Source organism: Suncus etruscus, chromosome 12 (genome assembly GCF_024139225.1).
Source record: "Suncus etruscus isolate mSunEtr1 chromosome 12, mSunEtr1.pri.cur, whole genome shotgun sequence".
Taxonomy (NCBI): Eukaryota; Metazoa; Chordata; class Mammalia; order Eulipotyphla; family Soricidae; genus Suncus; species Suncus etruscus.
Genome location: NC_064859.1, coordinates 22,044,846 through 22,061,124, shown reverse-complemented (window position 1 = coordinate 22,061,124; position 16,279 = coordinate 22,044,846). Strand labels below are relative to the sequence as shown.

The 16,279-nt window shown below is 44.8% G+C and overlaps 1 protein-coding gene across 2 annotated transcripts in view; it reads right to left on the bottom strand.

The window, feature by feature from the left end:
• The window catches only part of SFXN5 (sideroflexin 5), a 129,664-nt gene that overhangs the window by 83,057 nt on the left and 30,328 nt on the right, over positions 1–16,279 (bottom strand). For both annotated transcript variants that reach the window (XM_049785084.1, XM_049785086.1), the window contains exons 4-6: positions 2,264–2,290; positions 1,710–1,764; positions 282–307 (exon numbers count right to left, since the gene is read on the bottom strand). In XM_049785084.1, the coding sequence (XP_049641041.1) occupies positions 282–307; positions 1,710–1,764; positions 2,264–2,290 (108 nt within the window). The remainder of the gene's footprint in view (positions 1–281; positions 308–1,709; positions 1,765–2,263; positions 2,291–16,279) is intronic.

The window sequence follows — 16,279 nt, the reverse complement described above, 5'->3', positions numbered from 1 at the left end:
TACTCCTGGCTATCTGCTCAGAAATAGCTCCTGGCAGGCACCGGGGACCATATGGGATGCCGGGATTCGAACCAACCACCTTAGGTCCTGGATCAGCTGCTTGCAAGGCAAACACCGCTGTGCTATCTCTCTGGCCCCCAAACAATATAAAGCTATTCATTACAAAAATTTCCCTCTAGGAATTTAACCTAAATCAACATCTCACTTATTTATTAGCAATGATATATATGATTATATATTAAATACATTAGAAAAGAAAATCTTTGAAAGGAAATACTTACAATTGGCGTCCCGAAAGGAATGTAACCTATGAGAGGGCAGAGAAAAGTCAGATCTCACCAACCCCCTTCATTCTTCATCCACTTCTTGACTGAGACATTTGGAAGAACCTTCTGGACTTGCTCTTTTCCATGGCCTGGATAAAGGGGCTCAGAGCAGACAGGAAGCAATCTCTGATCTCTAAATCTTTTCCCAGTTCAGATTTCAGCAACCTAAGGGCTCCTCCAGACTTCATTCTCTGATCCCTGATTAGGTCTTACTCCCCTCAGAATCTCAGAGAGCCCATTCTTGCAGGTGAGGCTGCCCAATTGCTGGACCCCAGCACTTTCTTTTTTGCTGACTCTCTATCCATTTCATCTGGGAGACTCAAAGCTCCCACATACATTCTTACCAAACACCTTTGTGTATTGCCTAGAACATCTGTCGCTCATGCCCCTGACTTCATGATCTTTCTGGAAAGGAAATGTCCCACCCAGCAGAGAGCAGGACCCTCTGAACGAGGAACTAGACCCATTCTAGGAGCCTGGCAAAGATAAACAGATCAAAAACATGAATTTGGAATAAGAACAGAATAAGTCAATCAGTTAGCCCAGCTGGAGGTGTTGTGCTTTCTAGCACTTTCTAACTGGCTAAGATCAGAAAGGCTGACTGTCCATCTAGGGCTCTGGGCAGGGACTTCTCAGAAGGGGCCAGGGTCTTAGATTCCCTCCCTAAGCCCCCTGCCTGTCTTGTGTTCTCTTATATGAGCAGTTGTGTGAATTCAGTGTACAGCTGAGTTCTGCATTCTGAAGGGGCTGAGTTCATGCAGGAGCAGATAATCTGGAGGTTAAGTCCTGACAGAGCAGGGAAGAGCAGGTGCAGAAGTAGTAGGAGCAGATGCCATGCCAGGGGCTCCTTTGCTAGGAACTGTGGGCCCACCTAAGAACTTTGTTACCAAAAGCCAGGCACCCCTGACTCCCTGTGCAGCTCCCACTGTACCACTGCTTCTACTGCTCAAGTAGAAGAGGCAGACAGGGCCCGGAGAGATAGCACAGCGGCGTTTGCCTTGCAAGCAGCCGATCCAGGACCAAAGGTGGTTGGTTCGAATCCTGGTGTCCCATATGGTCCCCCGTGCCTGCCAGGAGCTATTTCTGAGCAGACAGCCAGGAGTAATCCCTGAGCACTGCTGGGTGTGGCCCAAAAACCAAAAAAAAAAAAAAAAAAAAAAAAGAAGAGGCAGACAGGAACCTCCTGTCCCCCCCCCCCCAAAAAAAAGCCCTATAGGTGATTTGACACCAGGCCAGGCCAGTCTTGCCTTGTTGAGTTGAGATGAAATGTTGTTGCCCATCTGTGTGATAAGCTGCCCCTCCAGTTGGGCACACCAGTGTCGTAGGTGCCTGACCCTGGTCTGTGGCAGAAGCTGGGCAGAACCAGAAGGCCCCCAGACTTACCTGACATTCGGAAGGGCATGAAGATCTTCTCATTGGTATCAGGGTGTAGGATTGCCTGGCAAGAGCAGGATCAAAGTCAAGGTGAGGGGTGAGAGGGATAGGTAGGGGATGCAGGTAGGGGAGGGGAGGGAAAGGGAAAAACGCCCCAGGAGTTTCCCTCAGGATAACCCTGAAGACCAGAGATAGTGTCTAGACTTGGCTGCTCAGACCTTTGTCACACTCAGAAGAAAACAAAACAGAAGCACACAGTGCATGTAGGAGGGAGAGCCATGTCCCCCTGGAAGACCCTCTGAAACAGTGCTTGGAAAAAGGGGGGGCAATTAACCAGGACTTAGTGGAAGCTATAGCGGAAGAGCTTGGAGACCCCTGGAAAGACTAACTAATCTGAGGTCCAGTCTTCAGGAAGGCAGGCCCAGGTTTTAAGTGTAGCAGCCGGGATGCTCAAGAGAGGAAAACTAAGTAGCAGCAGTAGTCCCGATGAATTGACAAGGCAGAGCAGGGCCAGGATCAGCAGTGGAGGGAAGATGGAAAGAGAATAATGCAGATTGTATTACCTGCTTGATTTTCTGTGCACTCCAGAGCTGAAAGAAAGGAAAAAAGAGCCCAAATGAAAAGTATATATCAGTTCAAGCTCTCAAAATCACTTTTTCTTTTCTTTTTGTGGGTGATGGCATTCCCGACCTAGCAGTGCCACTCTGGAGGCCATTCAGTCCTGGGGATCAAACCCAGGGCCTTGCACATGCTTCAAGAGTATGCTACCACTTGAGCTTCATTCCTGACCCTAGCAAAGCCACAGTTTTTAAAAACATATTCAGAGATGTATCAGTTTATTAAAGTTTTAGATTTTGAAGTAAAAGGCTTTAACATAAGATAAAAAAGACATTGAATTTCTCTGTCATTTAGCCACATTTTCTTTTTTATCCTCCTGATTTTATTATAACACCGTGATTTACCAAATTGATTTATCAAAATGTTCATAATACAGTTGTTTCAGGCATTAAATAATCAAATACCAACTCACCACCAATGTGACCTTCTTTTCACCAGTGTTCCCAAGTTCCCAGCCACGACCATAGGCCACATCCATGTAGGTACAAATTTACATCCATGTAGGTACAAATGGAATTATCAAAAAATGAAAGGTCGGGGCTGGAGAGATAGCATGGAGGTAGGGTGTTTGCCTTGCATGCAGAAGGACGGTGGTTTGAATCCCAGCATCCCATACAGTCCCCTGAGCCTGCTAGGAGCGATTTCTGAGCTTAAAGCCAGGAGTGACCCCTGAGCACTTCCGGTGTGACCCAAAAACCCAAAATAAATAAATAAAATTAAGGGTCAATTACTGAAGTCAGTCTAATAATTTATTGAGCTGCGATTGGTGCTAGTTGAATCTTCTGTATTACTGTTGAGGTGCACTTAGCTTGCTAGATTACTATGTAATGTTACTTTTAGATTTCCTGTAATACTACTGAGTTTACATTACTATAAAATATTGAGGTATTATAGAGGTGTTGCCCAAGATTTATATATCTGAAACAAAATTGGTATCTTATAAGTTTGATAAGGTTAAATTGAGGAGCTAGACTATTTCTATCAGAGTGTAGAGTATAAGGTGTTGGGCTGCTGTAGTTCATGCAGAAAGGGTAATATTACGCCCTCCCTTTCTGAGAGTACCACAGAGTTATAAAACTGAACCTGGCTGCCTTTTAAATGATGGCTTCCAGGGCCAAAGTGATAACATAGCGGAAGAACATTTGCCTTGCATGCAACTGACCCAAGATGCACCTGGCTTCAATCCCTAGCACCCCATATGATCCCCTGTGCCTGCCAGGAGCCATTAATGAGCACTTAGCCAGGAATAACCCCTCAGTGTCACCGAGTGTGCCCACCCCCCAGAAAAAAAACAAACAAAAAAGGTGGCTTCTTATTTTCTTTTGGATCTTGGTGGAGGAGCTGGCTATTTTTCTCTAAGGAAAGGACTGTAAAAGGGATTTCTGGGTTTTGACCCAATTTTATTTCCCAAAAATGGTCTTAGAAATTTCAGCTCTGTAGCCTAATCTTATCTGAGAGATTTAGCTATTCATATATATTATTTGATTGGAGCTGGGCCATTTCTTTTGGGTGTGGCACTGAGCTGTTATAGTTCATTCTGAAAGAAGAATCTGTTCCCCAACTTATCCTTTCTGAGCCACAGAGGTATCAGCCCAGACCAGGATACCTGGGAAGTATTGACAGTCCTTTATTTTCTTTTCAAAAACCACATTTTCTAACCAAGGACTCTAGCTCCGGAGGACATAAGAGAGAGATGCTGTTCTGCCTGCCCCCAGAACAGCAGAGTCAGGAGATCTCACTATGCTAATATTTTATTTGGGGCACACCCAGCTATGATTGGGACTACAACCTTAGTGTTTGGGTATTGCTCCCAGCAGTGCTCAGGGTACCAGGTGAGGTAACCAGATATCAAATCCAGATCTCCAACATACAAAACATTACTCAAGCCCTCACCTAATTCAGATATTCTCAATTGCTACCACACACTTGAAAAGTTTTTGAGGTATGTTTCTATAAGTTCTTTGTTGATTCATTTGTTTATTTGCTTGGTTGGGTTTGGGGCCATACCTGGCAGTACTCAAACTTTACTCCTGACTCTGCACTCAGGGTTCACTCATAGGTGCTCAACAGGCCATATAGGGTATCAAGGATTGAAACCAGTTGAGCTACATGCAATACACGAACCCTACTTGCTGTGCTGTCTAGAGAGATCTCTACCCCAGTTTGTTCTACGTATACCCAGGTATATATGTATATGGGGTGTTTTTTTGTTTGTTTTATTGTTTTTGTTTTGGGGCCACACCTGGTCACGCTCAGGGGTTACTCCTGACTATGCGCTCAGAAATCACTCCTGGCTTAGGGGACCATATGGGACGCTGGGGGCTCAAACCACAGTCTGTCCTACCACTCGGTGCCACCGCTCCAGCCCCAGAACTTGTGGTTTAAATAAGGACGCTTGACTTGTCTTCCAGAACTCCTAGAGGGGATTATAATAGAATTTTTTCATAGCTAAACAGGCCACCTGGAGTCCTGGATCAGCCTCTTCTACCTCTGAGTTTCCATCCTGGAGTCTGTACAGTGGAGATAATAGCCTTGCTTCTAACATTGTACTAGAGCTTTGTCACTTGGGGGCAGCAGTAGATGATTCATCATGAACAGTGCTTGAAGCATGCTTGACCCATAACAAGTGCTTTTGCTATAATAGATCTTCTTCTTCTTCTTCTTCTTCTTATTATTATTATTATTATTATTATTATTATTATTATTATTCTGATTGTTGCAAAATGTTAATAGGGAGAGTTATTTCCAAATGACAGGTATGGGTCTTTGCAATGCAGAAAGAGAAAGAGTAATTTTCAATTCCTGCAAATGTTATGAATACTGAATCTCACTGAATCTCAGACAACATCCATCCTGAGGAGCACAATCACTGAGGAAAAAAATCTTCAATGCAACGCGAAAGCCTCCAATAATTGAAAGGCACACGCCATGTAAGATTTGTTAAACCTTTATAAAACTACACATTGAGAAATTTAAAAGCATGGTAATTAAGAACTTAAAGAGTGGGAACAAAGCAAAGGTCAGTGCTCATGTAAGGGAGCAGGAAGAGGATCAAGGGAAAGGCCAATGGAGGCAACAGTTGACATTTAAGATCTGATAAAAGAGTCATTTCTTTATGCTTCCTTCACTGACAATGCTGTCATCTCAACATAAAAATATACCACGGAAGCCTGCTGGGCTGGAAGAGTAGGTATTAGTCATCCAGTTGGTACACTGAAGTTCACCTTGTAGCAGAACCCTTCAAACTGCAATCCCTTTACTAAGTAGGGAATGGCTATAATTATGCCTTTTTGAGTCATTTCAGATTAATTTGACCACCTGCTTCATTCTAAGGTTTCTGAGGTGGGGCAGAGTTATTTAATGACCCTCAAACTGATTCACTCACCCCCCCTCATCAGGTTTGAAAAGAAGGCTTCTCTGTTCTCATTTTGTAAAGTAGTGATGGAAATTTATGAAATTGATCTTTGATTTTATAATTGATTTAGAGCATGTTCTTGAAAAAGATGATTTTGCTTGTGGGTGGAAAGTTTTAAAGATGCCCACCCTCTGCACTTACAATGAACTTCCCTGATCCAAGCTAACAAAATGCCAATTTTAAGAAACTAAAAAAAAAAAAAAAAAAAAAAAAAGGGAGGGGGCCAGAGCAATAGCACAGTGGACAGGGCATTTGCTTTGCATGCTGCCGACCTGGGTTTGATCCCCAGCATCCCATAGAGTTTCCTGAGACTGCCAGGAGTAACCCCTGAGCACAGCTAGGTGTGAGACGAAAAAACAAAAAAAACAAAACAAAAAAAAACCCCACAATAAACAACTCCCTGTAGCTATATAGATAAGAAGTCATGATGTGTGTGTGTGCCCCCACATTATTTGAGTAAGAATGAGTTTGCTGTAATCATCTATAAAAACAGGTTCTTGGGCCCCAGAGTTTTATCTAAGTTTCAGGTGCCTACCTAGCCTAGATCTATCAACCAATGTAATAAAGACCTCCTTGTTCTCCTGTCAGGTTGTCTCAGTGTTCTAGATTAAACACCCTTTAAAACAGAAAATACTTCATACTATTAACTTGATCTCAACAATCCAACAAGGCAAACACTAATATATCCCTCACTTTATAGAGGTAGAAACCGAGCCACAGAAAGGTTGAAGGATTTATTCAAAGTCCCACAGCAGCACTAGGATCAAATGCTAAGTCATCTGGCTGTGGACTCCCTCACCTCTGTCTTGTGTGCCTGTCTCTACCCCTCCATTCACGCGGTTCTCTCCATTTAGCTGATATATTCAGTACAGAGTAGACTAAACCTTAAATAAATATATTATAAATTATCATTATACTAATTGTACCCTTGTTGTGTAGAATTTTAAGCTATTTCCCTTTCTTTGTTATGGTGAAGAATATAGCAAGCTGCTTCAGTGTTCCACCACCAGTCCTGACCTTCCTGCTTTCTATGGCCCTATCTCAGGTATGTCTGATGAGAGAGGGACTTTCTGGTCCCTCCTGTAAGCACAGCTAGTGCCGTCTCCAAAGTCTTTCCTCAAGCTGCTTCCAAGTTCCACTATTGTTCCTGACCTCACTGCTGTCTCTCGCCCCATCTCAGGTACGTCTGCTGAGTGACGGACTCTCTGGTCCCTCCTATCAACCCTCCTCTTCCCAAACCAAGAGTGTGCTAGCTCATCTGCATGAAGACGTTTCAAATTATATCAGATAAATTTATATCAGATATATCAGATAAATCCAGGCAGATTGGACCTAACATTTCTTTGTTGTTGAAAATATACAACTCAAAACTCAGTTGAACAAACAATGAATTAGTTGGCAAAATTTCTATCATACTCAGATAACCTCGAATGCTTGGGAAAATAATCTCTAAAGCAAATATACCTCTAGTCACTCTTATACAATCAATTCAATAGATCACTTTATTAAACAATCTGAAATTCCAGCATTCCAACCCAACAAATGCAAAGAACAATGGGGAAACTAAGGAAGAAAACTGCAATTGGGGATATGGAGAAAAACCCTGGCAAAGAATATAACAACATTTCCATATTTACCATTAAAACATGACAATTCAATGGCATCAAGTCCATCCTCAATGTTTTACAGCCCACACCACCATCAACCTCAAGAATGTTTTCTTTTGGGGGGGGGTACACCTGGTGACACTCAGAGATTACTCTTGGCTATGTGCTCAGAAATCACTCCTGGCTTGGGGGACCACATGGGATGCTGGAGGATTGAACCGTGGTCCATCCTAGGTCAGCCACTTGCAAGGCAAACACCCTACCGCTGCACCAGCTCCAATCCCATGAGAATGTTTTCTCCTAGTAATACTCTGCACCAGGAGGCACTTACTACTCTGCCCACGTCTGTGACCCACAGGGCCTGGCCACAATGACCCATTTCCTGTCTCTTAGAATCTGACCACTCCACATCTCTACACAAGTAGAATCACATAATATGTGGCTGTCTCATCCTTCACAATCACAACTATACTGATTTTCTCTAGCTAGTTATAGTGATCATCAAGGTCCCACTAGCATTGAATGAAAGAGAATATATGTAGGCAGACATCTCAGACAAAAAAAAACCATATTGGTTACTCTAGGGAAAGGAAGTGGGAGGGGGCAAGAAAAGGAAAATTTGGGGGCTGGAGCAATAGTGCAGCAGTATGGCCCAAAAAACAAAAAAATAAGGGAAATTTATATTTGATTTTTTTCTTTTCTTCTCTTTTTCTTTTTCTTTCTTTCTTTTTTTTTCTTTTTGGACCACACCCTGTGATGCGCAGGGGTTACTCCTGGCTAAGCGCAGCAGTAGGGCATTTGACTTGCACACGGCTGACCCAGGACAGATCATGGTTTGATCCCTGGCGTCCCATATGGTCCCTCAAGCCAGGAGCAATTTCTTTTTTTTGTTTTGTTTTGTTTTTTTTGGTTTTTGTGGCCACACCCATTTGATGCTCAGGGGTTACTCCTGGCTAAACGCTCAGAAATTGCCCAAGGCTTGAGGGGACCATATGGGACGCAGGGGGATAGAACTGCAGTCCTTCCTTGGCTAGTGCTTGCAAGGCAGACACCTTACCTCTAGTGCCACCTCACCGGCCCCAGCCAGGAGCAATTTCTAAGCACATAGCCAGGAGTAACCCCTGAGCGTCACCGTGTGTGGCCCCAAAACCAAAAGTAAATAAATAAATATAAAAAAATTTTGTGGGTTGACTATATGCTACCTGCTGAAAAACAGTAGTTAATGGGGCTGGAGAGATAGCATGGAGATAAGAAGTTTGCCTTGCATGCAGAAGGACAGTGTTACGAATCCCAGCATCCCATATGGTCCCCTGAGCCTTCCAGGAGCAATTTCTGAGCGAAGAGCCAGGAGTAACCCCTGAGCACTGCTGGGTGTGACCCCCCCCCAAAAAAAAAGAAAAACCAAAAACCAAAAAACGAAAAAAAAAAAAAAACCAGTAGACCCCCCCCCAAAAAAAAGAAAAACCAAAAACCAAAAAACGAAAAAAAAAAAAAAAACCAGTAGTCAAGGAAAATTCGGAGAGGTTCAGGGATGGCTCAGCCGTTTACAGCGTGAGACTATGCGGTCAGTCCTTAGTGCTGCCTACATGCTCTGAGCGTGGTCTCGGTGGCTCTTGTGTCTGTGACCCAGAACACCACAGCAAAGCTCCAGCATTGCAATGAAGTGTGGGTCTCCTGTGAGCACTACAACTGAAGATGGGCGACTTAGTGGCTAGTATGGGACCCCTAGGGGGGCACTACAGCAGAATGTGTTGGAGCACCACTCTCCAAATGGCTGTGATTCCTGTGAGCCCTTGCGCAAATGCTGCAGCTTGAATAATGGGTGCATGTGTGAGCACCACAGTCAGTGTCTCTCCAGCTCATTGCAAAATGATGGGTGTGGGGAAGAATATTTCCCTTATTTCCCAGCAAAAGTTTTCTTTTGAAAAACTTTTCTTTCTTTTGCACCACTCATCAGCAGGGGAACATAGGCAGTGTCAAGATTCAAACCACATGCTAATTAAGTGCCTTAATCTCTGTATTATCTCTTCAGCCACAACTTTTTTTTTTTTTTTTTTTTAGTTTTGGGTCACACCCAGCAGCACTCAGGAGTTCCTTCTGGATCTACTCTCAGAAATTGTTCCTGGCAGGTTTGGGGGACCATATGGGATGCCGGGGATTGACCCAGGATCAGCCACATCCAAGGCAAATGCCCTATTGCTGTGCTATTGCTCTGGCCACCCACAATTTTTGGGGGGGCAATAGATTTATTTCAGAAATATGAAAAAGGAGGAGCTGTAGAGAAAGTCCAATGAGCATGACTTTTTTTTTTTTTGCCTGAAACTGATTTCCAGCACCCCATATTATCCTCCAAGCCTCATCAAGATTCCTGAATGTAAATTCTCTGACATTATTTGATCTCAATGGGGCTCATCCCATCCTAGGAGACAGCAACCATCATCAGGATGGAGAATTTAGACCTGGGATCAGACACCAACTTGCTCCTTCTTCTTGCATAAGTTACCTCACACCTTAGATTTAAATGGTTTTAAATTTTCATCAAGCAGAAGGATCAGGAGGCAGGAACTAATCTCCTTCCTGTGATGTCAGGTGTAGCTCCTCAGAGTCTGCAGGCTCCTTTTTGATAATGGGCCCACAGGTCTTGGAGGCAGGTGAGTCCACAGGATGTAGGAATGGTAGCAGACAACACCCACAAGTTTCCTGGTAGTCTGAAGTTATACAAGCTTGTTGTGCAAACATGTAAACATCCTGGGATGTATAGCTTTCTATGAGGGGCCAAAAGAGATGGAGGAGACAGGGAGAATCAGGGCAGGCAGTCTTCACCTCTCATCAACCCATGGGGCAGGCCTACTTCAAACTAGAATCCAAGGTGTGATCTGATCTCTTTGTCCATCTCTCTTCATTCCATTGTGTGGATGTAAAAATGTATAGTCCAAACCCTTAGGAACTCACTGGCTACAGCCATAAATAAGCAAGTGTGGAGAGGAGACTTTGGCCTTTGCTTGATTTCTCAACTTGAGGAATGAGGACAAAGGTGGCCATGGAGGAAGGAGTCTGGGTGAGAGGTAGCAGTTATGGGGCCCTACTTGCTGATTTCAGAAATGACTGGCATCTCAGCTGGCCTCTCCGTGCCCAAGGAGAGCCCAAGGAACAAGGAAGAAGGTCAACCCCAAGGCTTGAGAACAGAGCTGAGACAGGAGCCCTGTCTGTGCCAGCACCCAGGTCCCAGACGGAGAAACAAGTACCCAGGCCCTGCCACCAGTCTGGCTGGCTCCTCTTCCCCTCTGCCTTCTTCCAAGCTGCTTCTCCAAACCTCCCAAGACAGCAAAGACAGCCTATTTAAAACAACCTCCAGAAGGTAATTAAACAGAGCCTGAAGGGGAACCTTCTGTAAAGCAAAGGATGCCTCCACAAAACAAAACCCAGAAAATCTTCCAGATTTGTCAATTGGGCCAATCCCATTATTCCTCACCATTAATTTTGTTGCCATGGATCTTCCCAGGTAATAAGTATATTTGCAAGTCTAGGTAGGGTGAAGTTATCTCTCAGTTCTACAGGCAAACAAAAGAAAGAGCCTCTGCCTACAACTGCAGCATCTCCCACAGCCGTGGCTTGTGGTTCCAGACACTAAGAATACATTAAGAACAAAAAAGGACCATGGGTTTCAGCTTTTGTTGGGCCTACAAACTAATGGGGTCAGAGTATAAGCCACAAACATAAGAAACACATTCTCTGGTACAATAGACAAATGCAGTATACTGAAAGTAGAAGAGTAGACAGGGGGTTGAGATGAAAGTTATAGAGGTAGGAAGGGGTCATCCTAGAAGTAACACTGGAAAAAAATACCTGCAGGAGGGTATATGTTATGCAGATCGTGGTTTGGGGATGGTTCTGGAAGCCAGAATAGTCAGCAAATGTCCTGCTGCAAAAGTAAGCTGGCCCAGCAGGTTCATAGAATAACAAGGGGACCAGAGGGACTGAAATGAACTACATAAAGGTTCATAGAATAACAAGGGGACCAGAGGGACTGAAATAAACTACATAGCAGACAGTGCAGAGAGGAATTTCTAACTTGGATTCTAAGAGGAAAAGGGGGATATAAATTTCAGCTAGAATCATGGAGGCTGCAACCAGAGGACATTTGGCAATGTCTTTCCTGATTTGGAAGGGGCACAGCTGACCCAGTGAAAAGCAGCTAGAGATCTGCCAACAACCTGGAGATCTGGAGACCCACAACAAAGAATTATCCTGACCCAGAGGTCAATCATGCTAGGGCCAAGAAAGCCAGAGCCAAGAGTCACACTGCACTGCCTAGTCTCACTGCAAGCTCTGACTGCTGTGCTGAGACCAAACCCAGGAGTACTGGAGGAATAATGGGACCACCCAGGAGGCACCATCATAATCCCACCCAGAGACACACTCAGACCTTAGCTGCCAGTGACCTGAGCAACTGCCTGCTCTGCTGATGACCAGGGCAATCCCAGTAGAGTCTCACACAGGCAGGCCCTTGCTCAGAGTCCCAGAAATCTGCAGCGAGGGGGTCTCAGAAAGGGGTGGGGCAGTCAGCCAAGCCTTCCCTGCTGTCACTTCTGATAAATCTGCCGACACCCATAGAAGATTTGGGGTGCACATATTTTTAACTCGGTGTTTTTCCTACTATTTTCAGCTGGCCCCGTTTCCTCTCTGTCAGAGGAGGGCACTGGCTGTCCTTACCTCCCGGCTGCCCTTCATCCTTCATAGGCTGTAGACAGCATCCATCTTGCCTGGGGCCTGGGAGTGCAGAGGCGCAAAGGGAGGGCAGTGGGCTGGTTTCCAAGGAACAGAGGGTAAGATCCAGCACTTGGAAGGCTGGGCAGGATCCTGGAGACCTGAGGGCCTTGCCCAGCTGTCCAGTGTCCATGTTGGATTCCTTAACAGTCCCACTGCTGCACAGCTCCTGGCTCTCACCCAAACCAAGCCACCTGCAGCACACTGAAGCCACCTCCTTGCTCAAGGCTTCTAGCAACTTCCACTTGGCCCACAGACCCACCCAAGCTCTTTACCTGGATTTAAAGATTTTCACCATCTGGCCTGTAACTTCCCCAATTCTTCTCAACCTTTCCTCTCTTATCCCTTCCCACTCCTCCCTCTTCCTCCCCACTCTATCTCTCTGTTCCTCACCTGTATCCCCTTAATCTCTCTCTTCCTCCCACACCCATTTTCAGAATTCTCTCCCCAGGACATGCTCATGTCCATTCCATGCAGCTGCACCGCCAGCTAGGCCCCTGGCCACCACCACTGTGGGCTGTTACCTAACGAAGAGTAGAGCTGACTTCCCCGGTACCTACTCAGTTCCTCCTCTGTAATACAGTGCTCAACAAATGCCCATAGTCTGGACTGAGGTTCATCACACAGATGTGTGTATGTGGCCTTCACAGATGCCAAACTCTGACCTTTATTCACCCACTGCTCACTTGTGCTTGTGCACAAGATCCCTCTCTACTGAGTCTCACTGTCTATTGAAGGGATGAGAAATGGTCCTGGAATCTCAGTACCTGTACCTGACCTGTAAGCCCCCACCCACTGGCTATGTGACCTTATGGAAATATCAGGCCTCTCTGAGTTTCAGTTTTCTTTCCTGTAAAATGGGGTTAATACTAGTACCTACTAAATAGGGTGTCTGAGATACTAATTGAAATAATGAGGATACAGTGCAAGGGATTTGTGTGTATTTAGGTGTGCAGAGGGCAGAGACCTTAACACCAAGGAATCTCGCCAGACCATTCCAGGAAAGCCTGGTACAAGCATGTGCAAAACACACCAGAGGCCACATCCAGGGATGGGATCAGCCCCCTGGGCATCCTGTTTGCTGTGCTCTGTGGCTCTGTTATTTGAATGCTGGCCACAAGTGGTTCCAAGCACAGCCTTTCTACCTGCCTTGCCCAAGGGGGAAACCATCCTTCTTTTTCTCTTACCACAGGGCTACTTGGTGCAGGGATCATTTAACAGGTTAAAGTGCCTGGAGGGTTATCAGCCAACCACTAACTGAAAGCCAGGCCAGGCCTACAGGGGTAAACAAAACGGACTACTGATCCAGAGTAACCCTCTGAGCAAAACGAGCAACAGACAAATAGGCTCACAGGCTGCAAGGCACAGCCCAAGGTGTGGGGATGGCCCTCCAGGCTCCAGATCCAGAGTGCAACCACAGCTTACAAGCCCCATTTGTGCAAGAGGTTGTGAGCTAGCACTCTTCAGCCAAGGGCACTTGAGCAGGGACACCTCACCAAGAATGGGCTCTGTCCTAGATTCCAGATTGCTGAGGTTTCCTCAGAATCATCTGGTCTGTCATCACTCACCTTCTGTTTCTGAGAAGGGGGACACTAGGGGTACCCAAAGGCACAGGGAGAAAAACAGAGAGGCTCTCTTCATTTGCAAGGTGGCCCAAGCAGCAGGCTCACCCTCAGATAACAGCTGAGCTGACACCATGTCCTCCACATTGAGCTCCCCACCACCTCTGCCTAAGACACGAGGTAGCTTTCAGGGCAGAAACAGTAGGTGAGGGTGAGAGCTTCATGCACAACCTCTGTAGGCTGCAGGGATTCCAAACAGCCCAACACAGCCAAAATGGACAGAGGGGAGCATAAGCTAGGGGCATTCATGGTAGAGGAGGGGTTCTGAACTGGCCAGCCCAGAAGAATTTCTTTGGCCTAGAAGAACATTTTAGCCTGGCTGATGTGCTGAGGCCTCCCCAGAAGGTGAGGGAATAAGGGATGACTGGTCTGGGTGCAGACCTCCAAAGGAACTGCCCACCCACTCCACCCCACTCCTCCAGGCACTTTCTCCACGGTTGGCTGAGGGCACCTGGCCTGGGGTGCTGCATCTCTGCTCAGGGACTACAGCAGCACTCAGGCAACACTCACCCGTTACCTCTGCCAGAGGCTTTACTCTGCTCACATCACATCTGGCTGCCTCCACCCTGTCCTCTTGCCCCTCACCTCTCAGGTCTTCCAGAACCTTGTTCTTCCTATTCTCCCAGGTGTCATCTCACTCACCTCTTAGCTGTCAATGCCTATAGTCTAGGGGTTCAGGAAACAACTCTTCATTCAGCTTTGTCTTGTTCTCTCCTCAGTCCTAGCACCCAATCCAACCTATCAGTGCTCCATAAGAGTATACACAAATGTAATTGGGGGGCTGGAGAGATATGGTGAGCAAAGTACCTCCAGGAATGATTCCTGAGTGTAAGCCAGAAGTAAGCCCTGGGCATTGCCAAGTATGGTGCAAACAACCCCCAAAATAAACAAACAAACAAACAAAATGTTTTAAAGAAAATTTAGTTGGATCATACAGATCTGATAGCTAAGATGCCTGCCCCTGGGACATCCCTGCATGCCTGAAATGCTATCAGCAGAGTGTGTCCCAGCATGGGCTCCAACCCCCAACTCTTTAGAGTTTTGAGGCAGCTTCACAGGCCACCAACAGATACAAAAAGGAGACCATGGCTGAAGGGGTACCATAGCCTATTTTGGGGTATAGAATAAGTAGAGCTTTAGTAACTAATATAACAGCAGGATGAAGACACTGCAGAGGCATGTCTAAGGCAACAGAAGGGCACCAGCAGAGCTGGACCAGGGAGGACCAGGACTATGAGAGAGAAAGGATTGCTCACAGGGACTACACACGGGGCACTGGTTCAACATCTGTGCTCATACAGCCTCACCTGTGTCCCCCAGAGGCGAAGGGAGTCTTGACCTTCTCAAGAAACTGAATCTATATGACTCCCAACTTGGGGACACCAACACCATCCAGAGCACATTAACACAAGTCTGAAAGTTAACTGTTGGGACCTACTCCTTCTCTTATTTGGCCTCCAGAATACAAAATATGAAGTACTTTGTTCACAAAATAGGAAGAGAACATTATAAAGGGGGACAGAGAGATAGTATAGTACCCTTGCATGTAGTTTGATCCTCAGCAACTCATAGGATTCTCCAAGAAAGAGAAAAAAAAGAAGAAAGGAAGGAAGGAAGGAAGGAAGGAAGGAGGAAGGAAGGAAGGAGGAAGGAAGGAAGGAAGGAAGGAAGGAAGGAAGGAAAGGAAGGAAAGGAAGGAAGAAAAGAAGGAAAGAAGAAAGAACAGGAAAGGAAGAGAGAAGAAAGAAAGAAAGAAAGAAAGAAGAAAGAAAAAGAAAGAAAGAAAGAAAGAAAGAAAGAAAGAGAAAAAGAAGAAAGAAGAAAGAAAAAGAAGAAAGAAAGAAAGAAAGAAGGAAGGAAGGAAGGAAGGAAGAAGGAAGGAAGGAAGGAAGGAAGGAAGAAAGGAAGGAAGGAAGAGAAAGAAAGGAAGGAAGAAAGAAGGAAAGAAGAAAGAACAGGAAAGGAAGAGAGAAGAAAGAAAGAAAGAAGAAAGAAAGAAAAAAGAAAGAAAGAAAAGAAAGAAAGAAAGAAGAAGAAAGAAAGAAAAGAAAGAAAGAAAGAAAAAAAGAAGAAAGAAAGAAGGAAGGAAGGAAGGAAGGAAGGAAGGAAGGAAGGAAGGAAGAAAGAAAGAAAGGAAAGAATCGAAAACAAAGTAAGAAAGAAAGAAAAAAAGAAAGAAAGAAAAAAAGAAAGAAGAAAGAAAGAAAGAAAGAAAGAAGAAAAGAAAGAAAGAAAGAAAGAGAAAGAAGAAAGAAAGAAAGAAAGAAAGAAAGAAAGAAAGAAAGAAAGAAAGAATAAAAGATAAGAAAATAAAGGTAAGAAAAGAAAAGAAGGGTGGAAAAGAAAACTCAGAAATTCAAATAAGAATAGCTAAAGTATTGAAAATAAATTCAAGAAAACTTCCTGATTCTTAAGTTTATTCCACATAGAAGGACAAAGTAATGCAATAATAGGGGGGATGGATAAAAGCTTACTGTCAATCAAAGATATCATTAATAAAAAGATTAAATATTTAATTAATGAGTTCCAAAATAAGAGAAAAGCAATTTT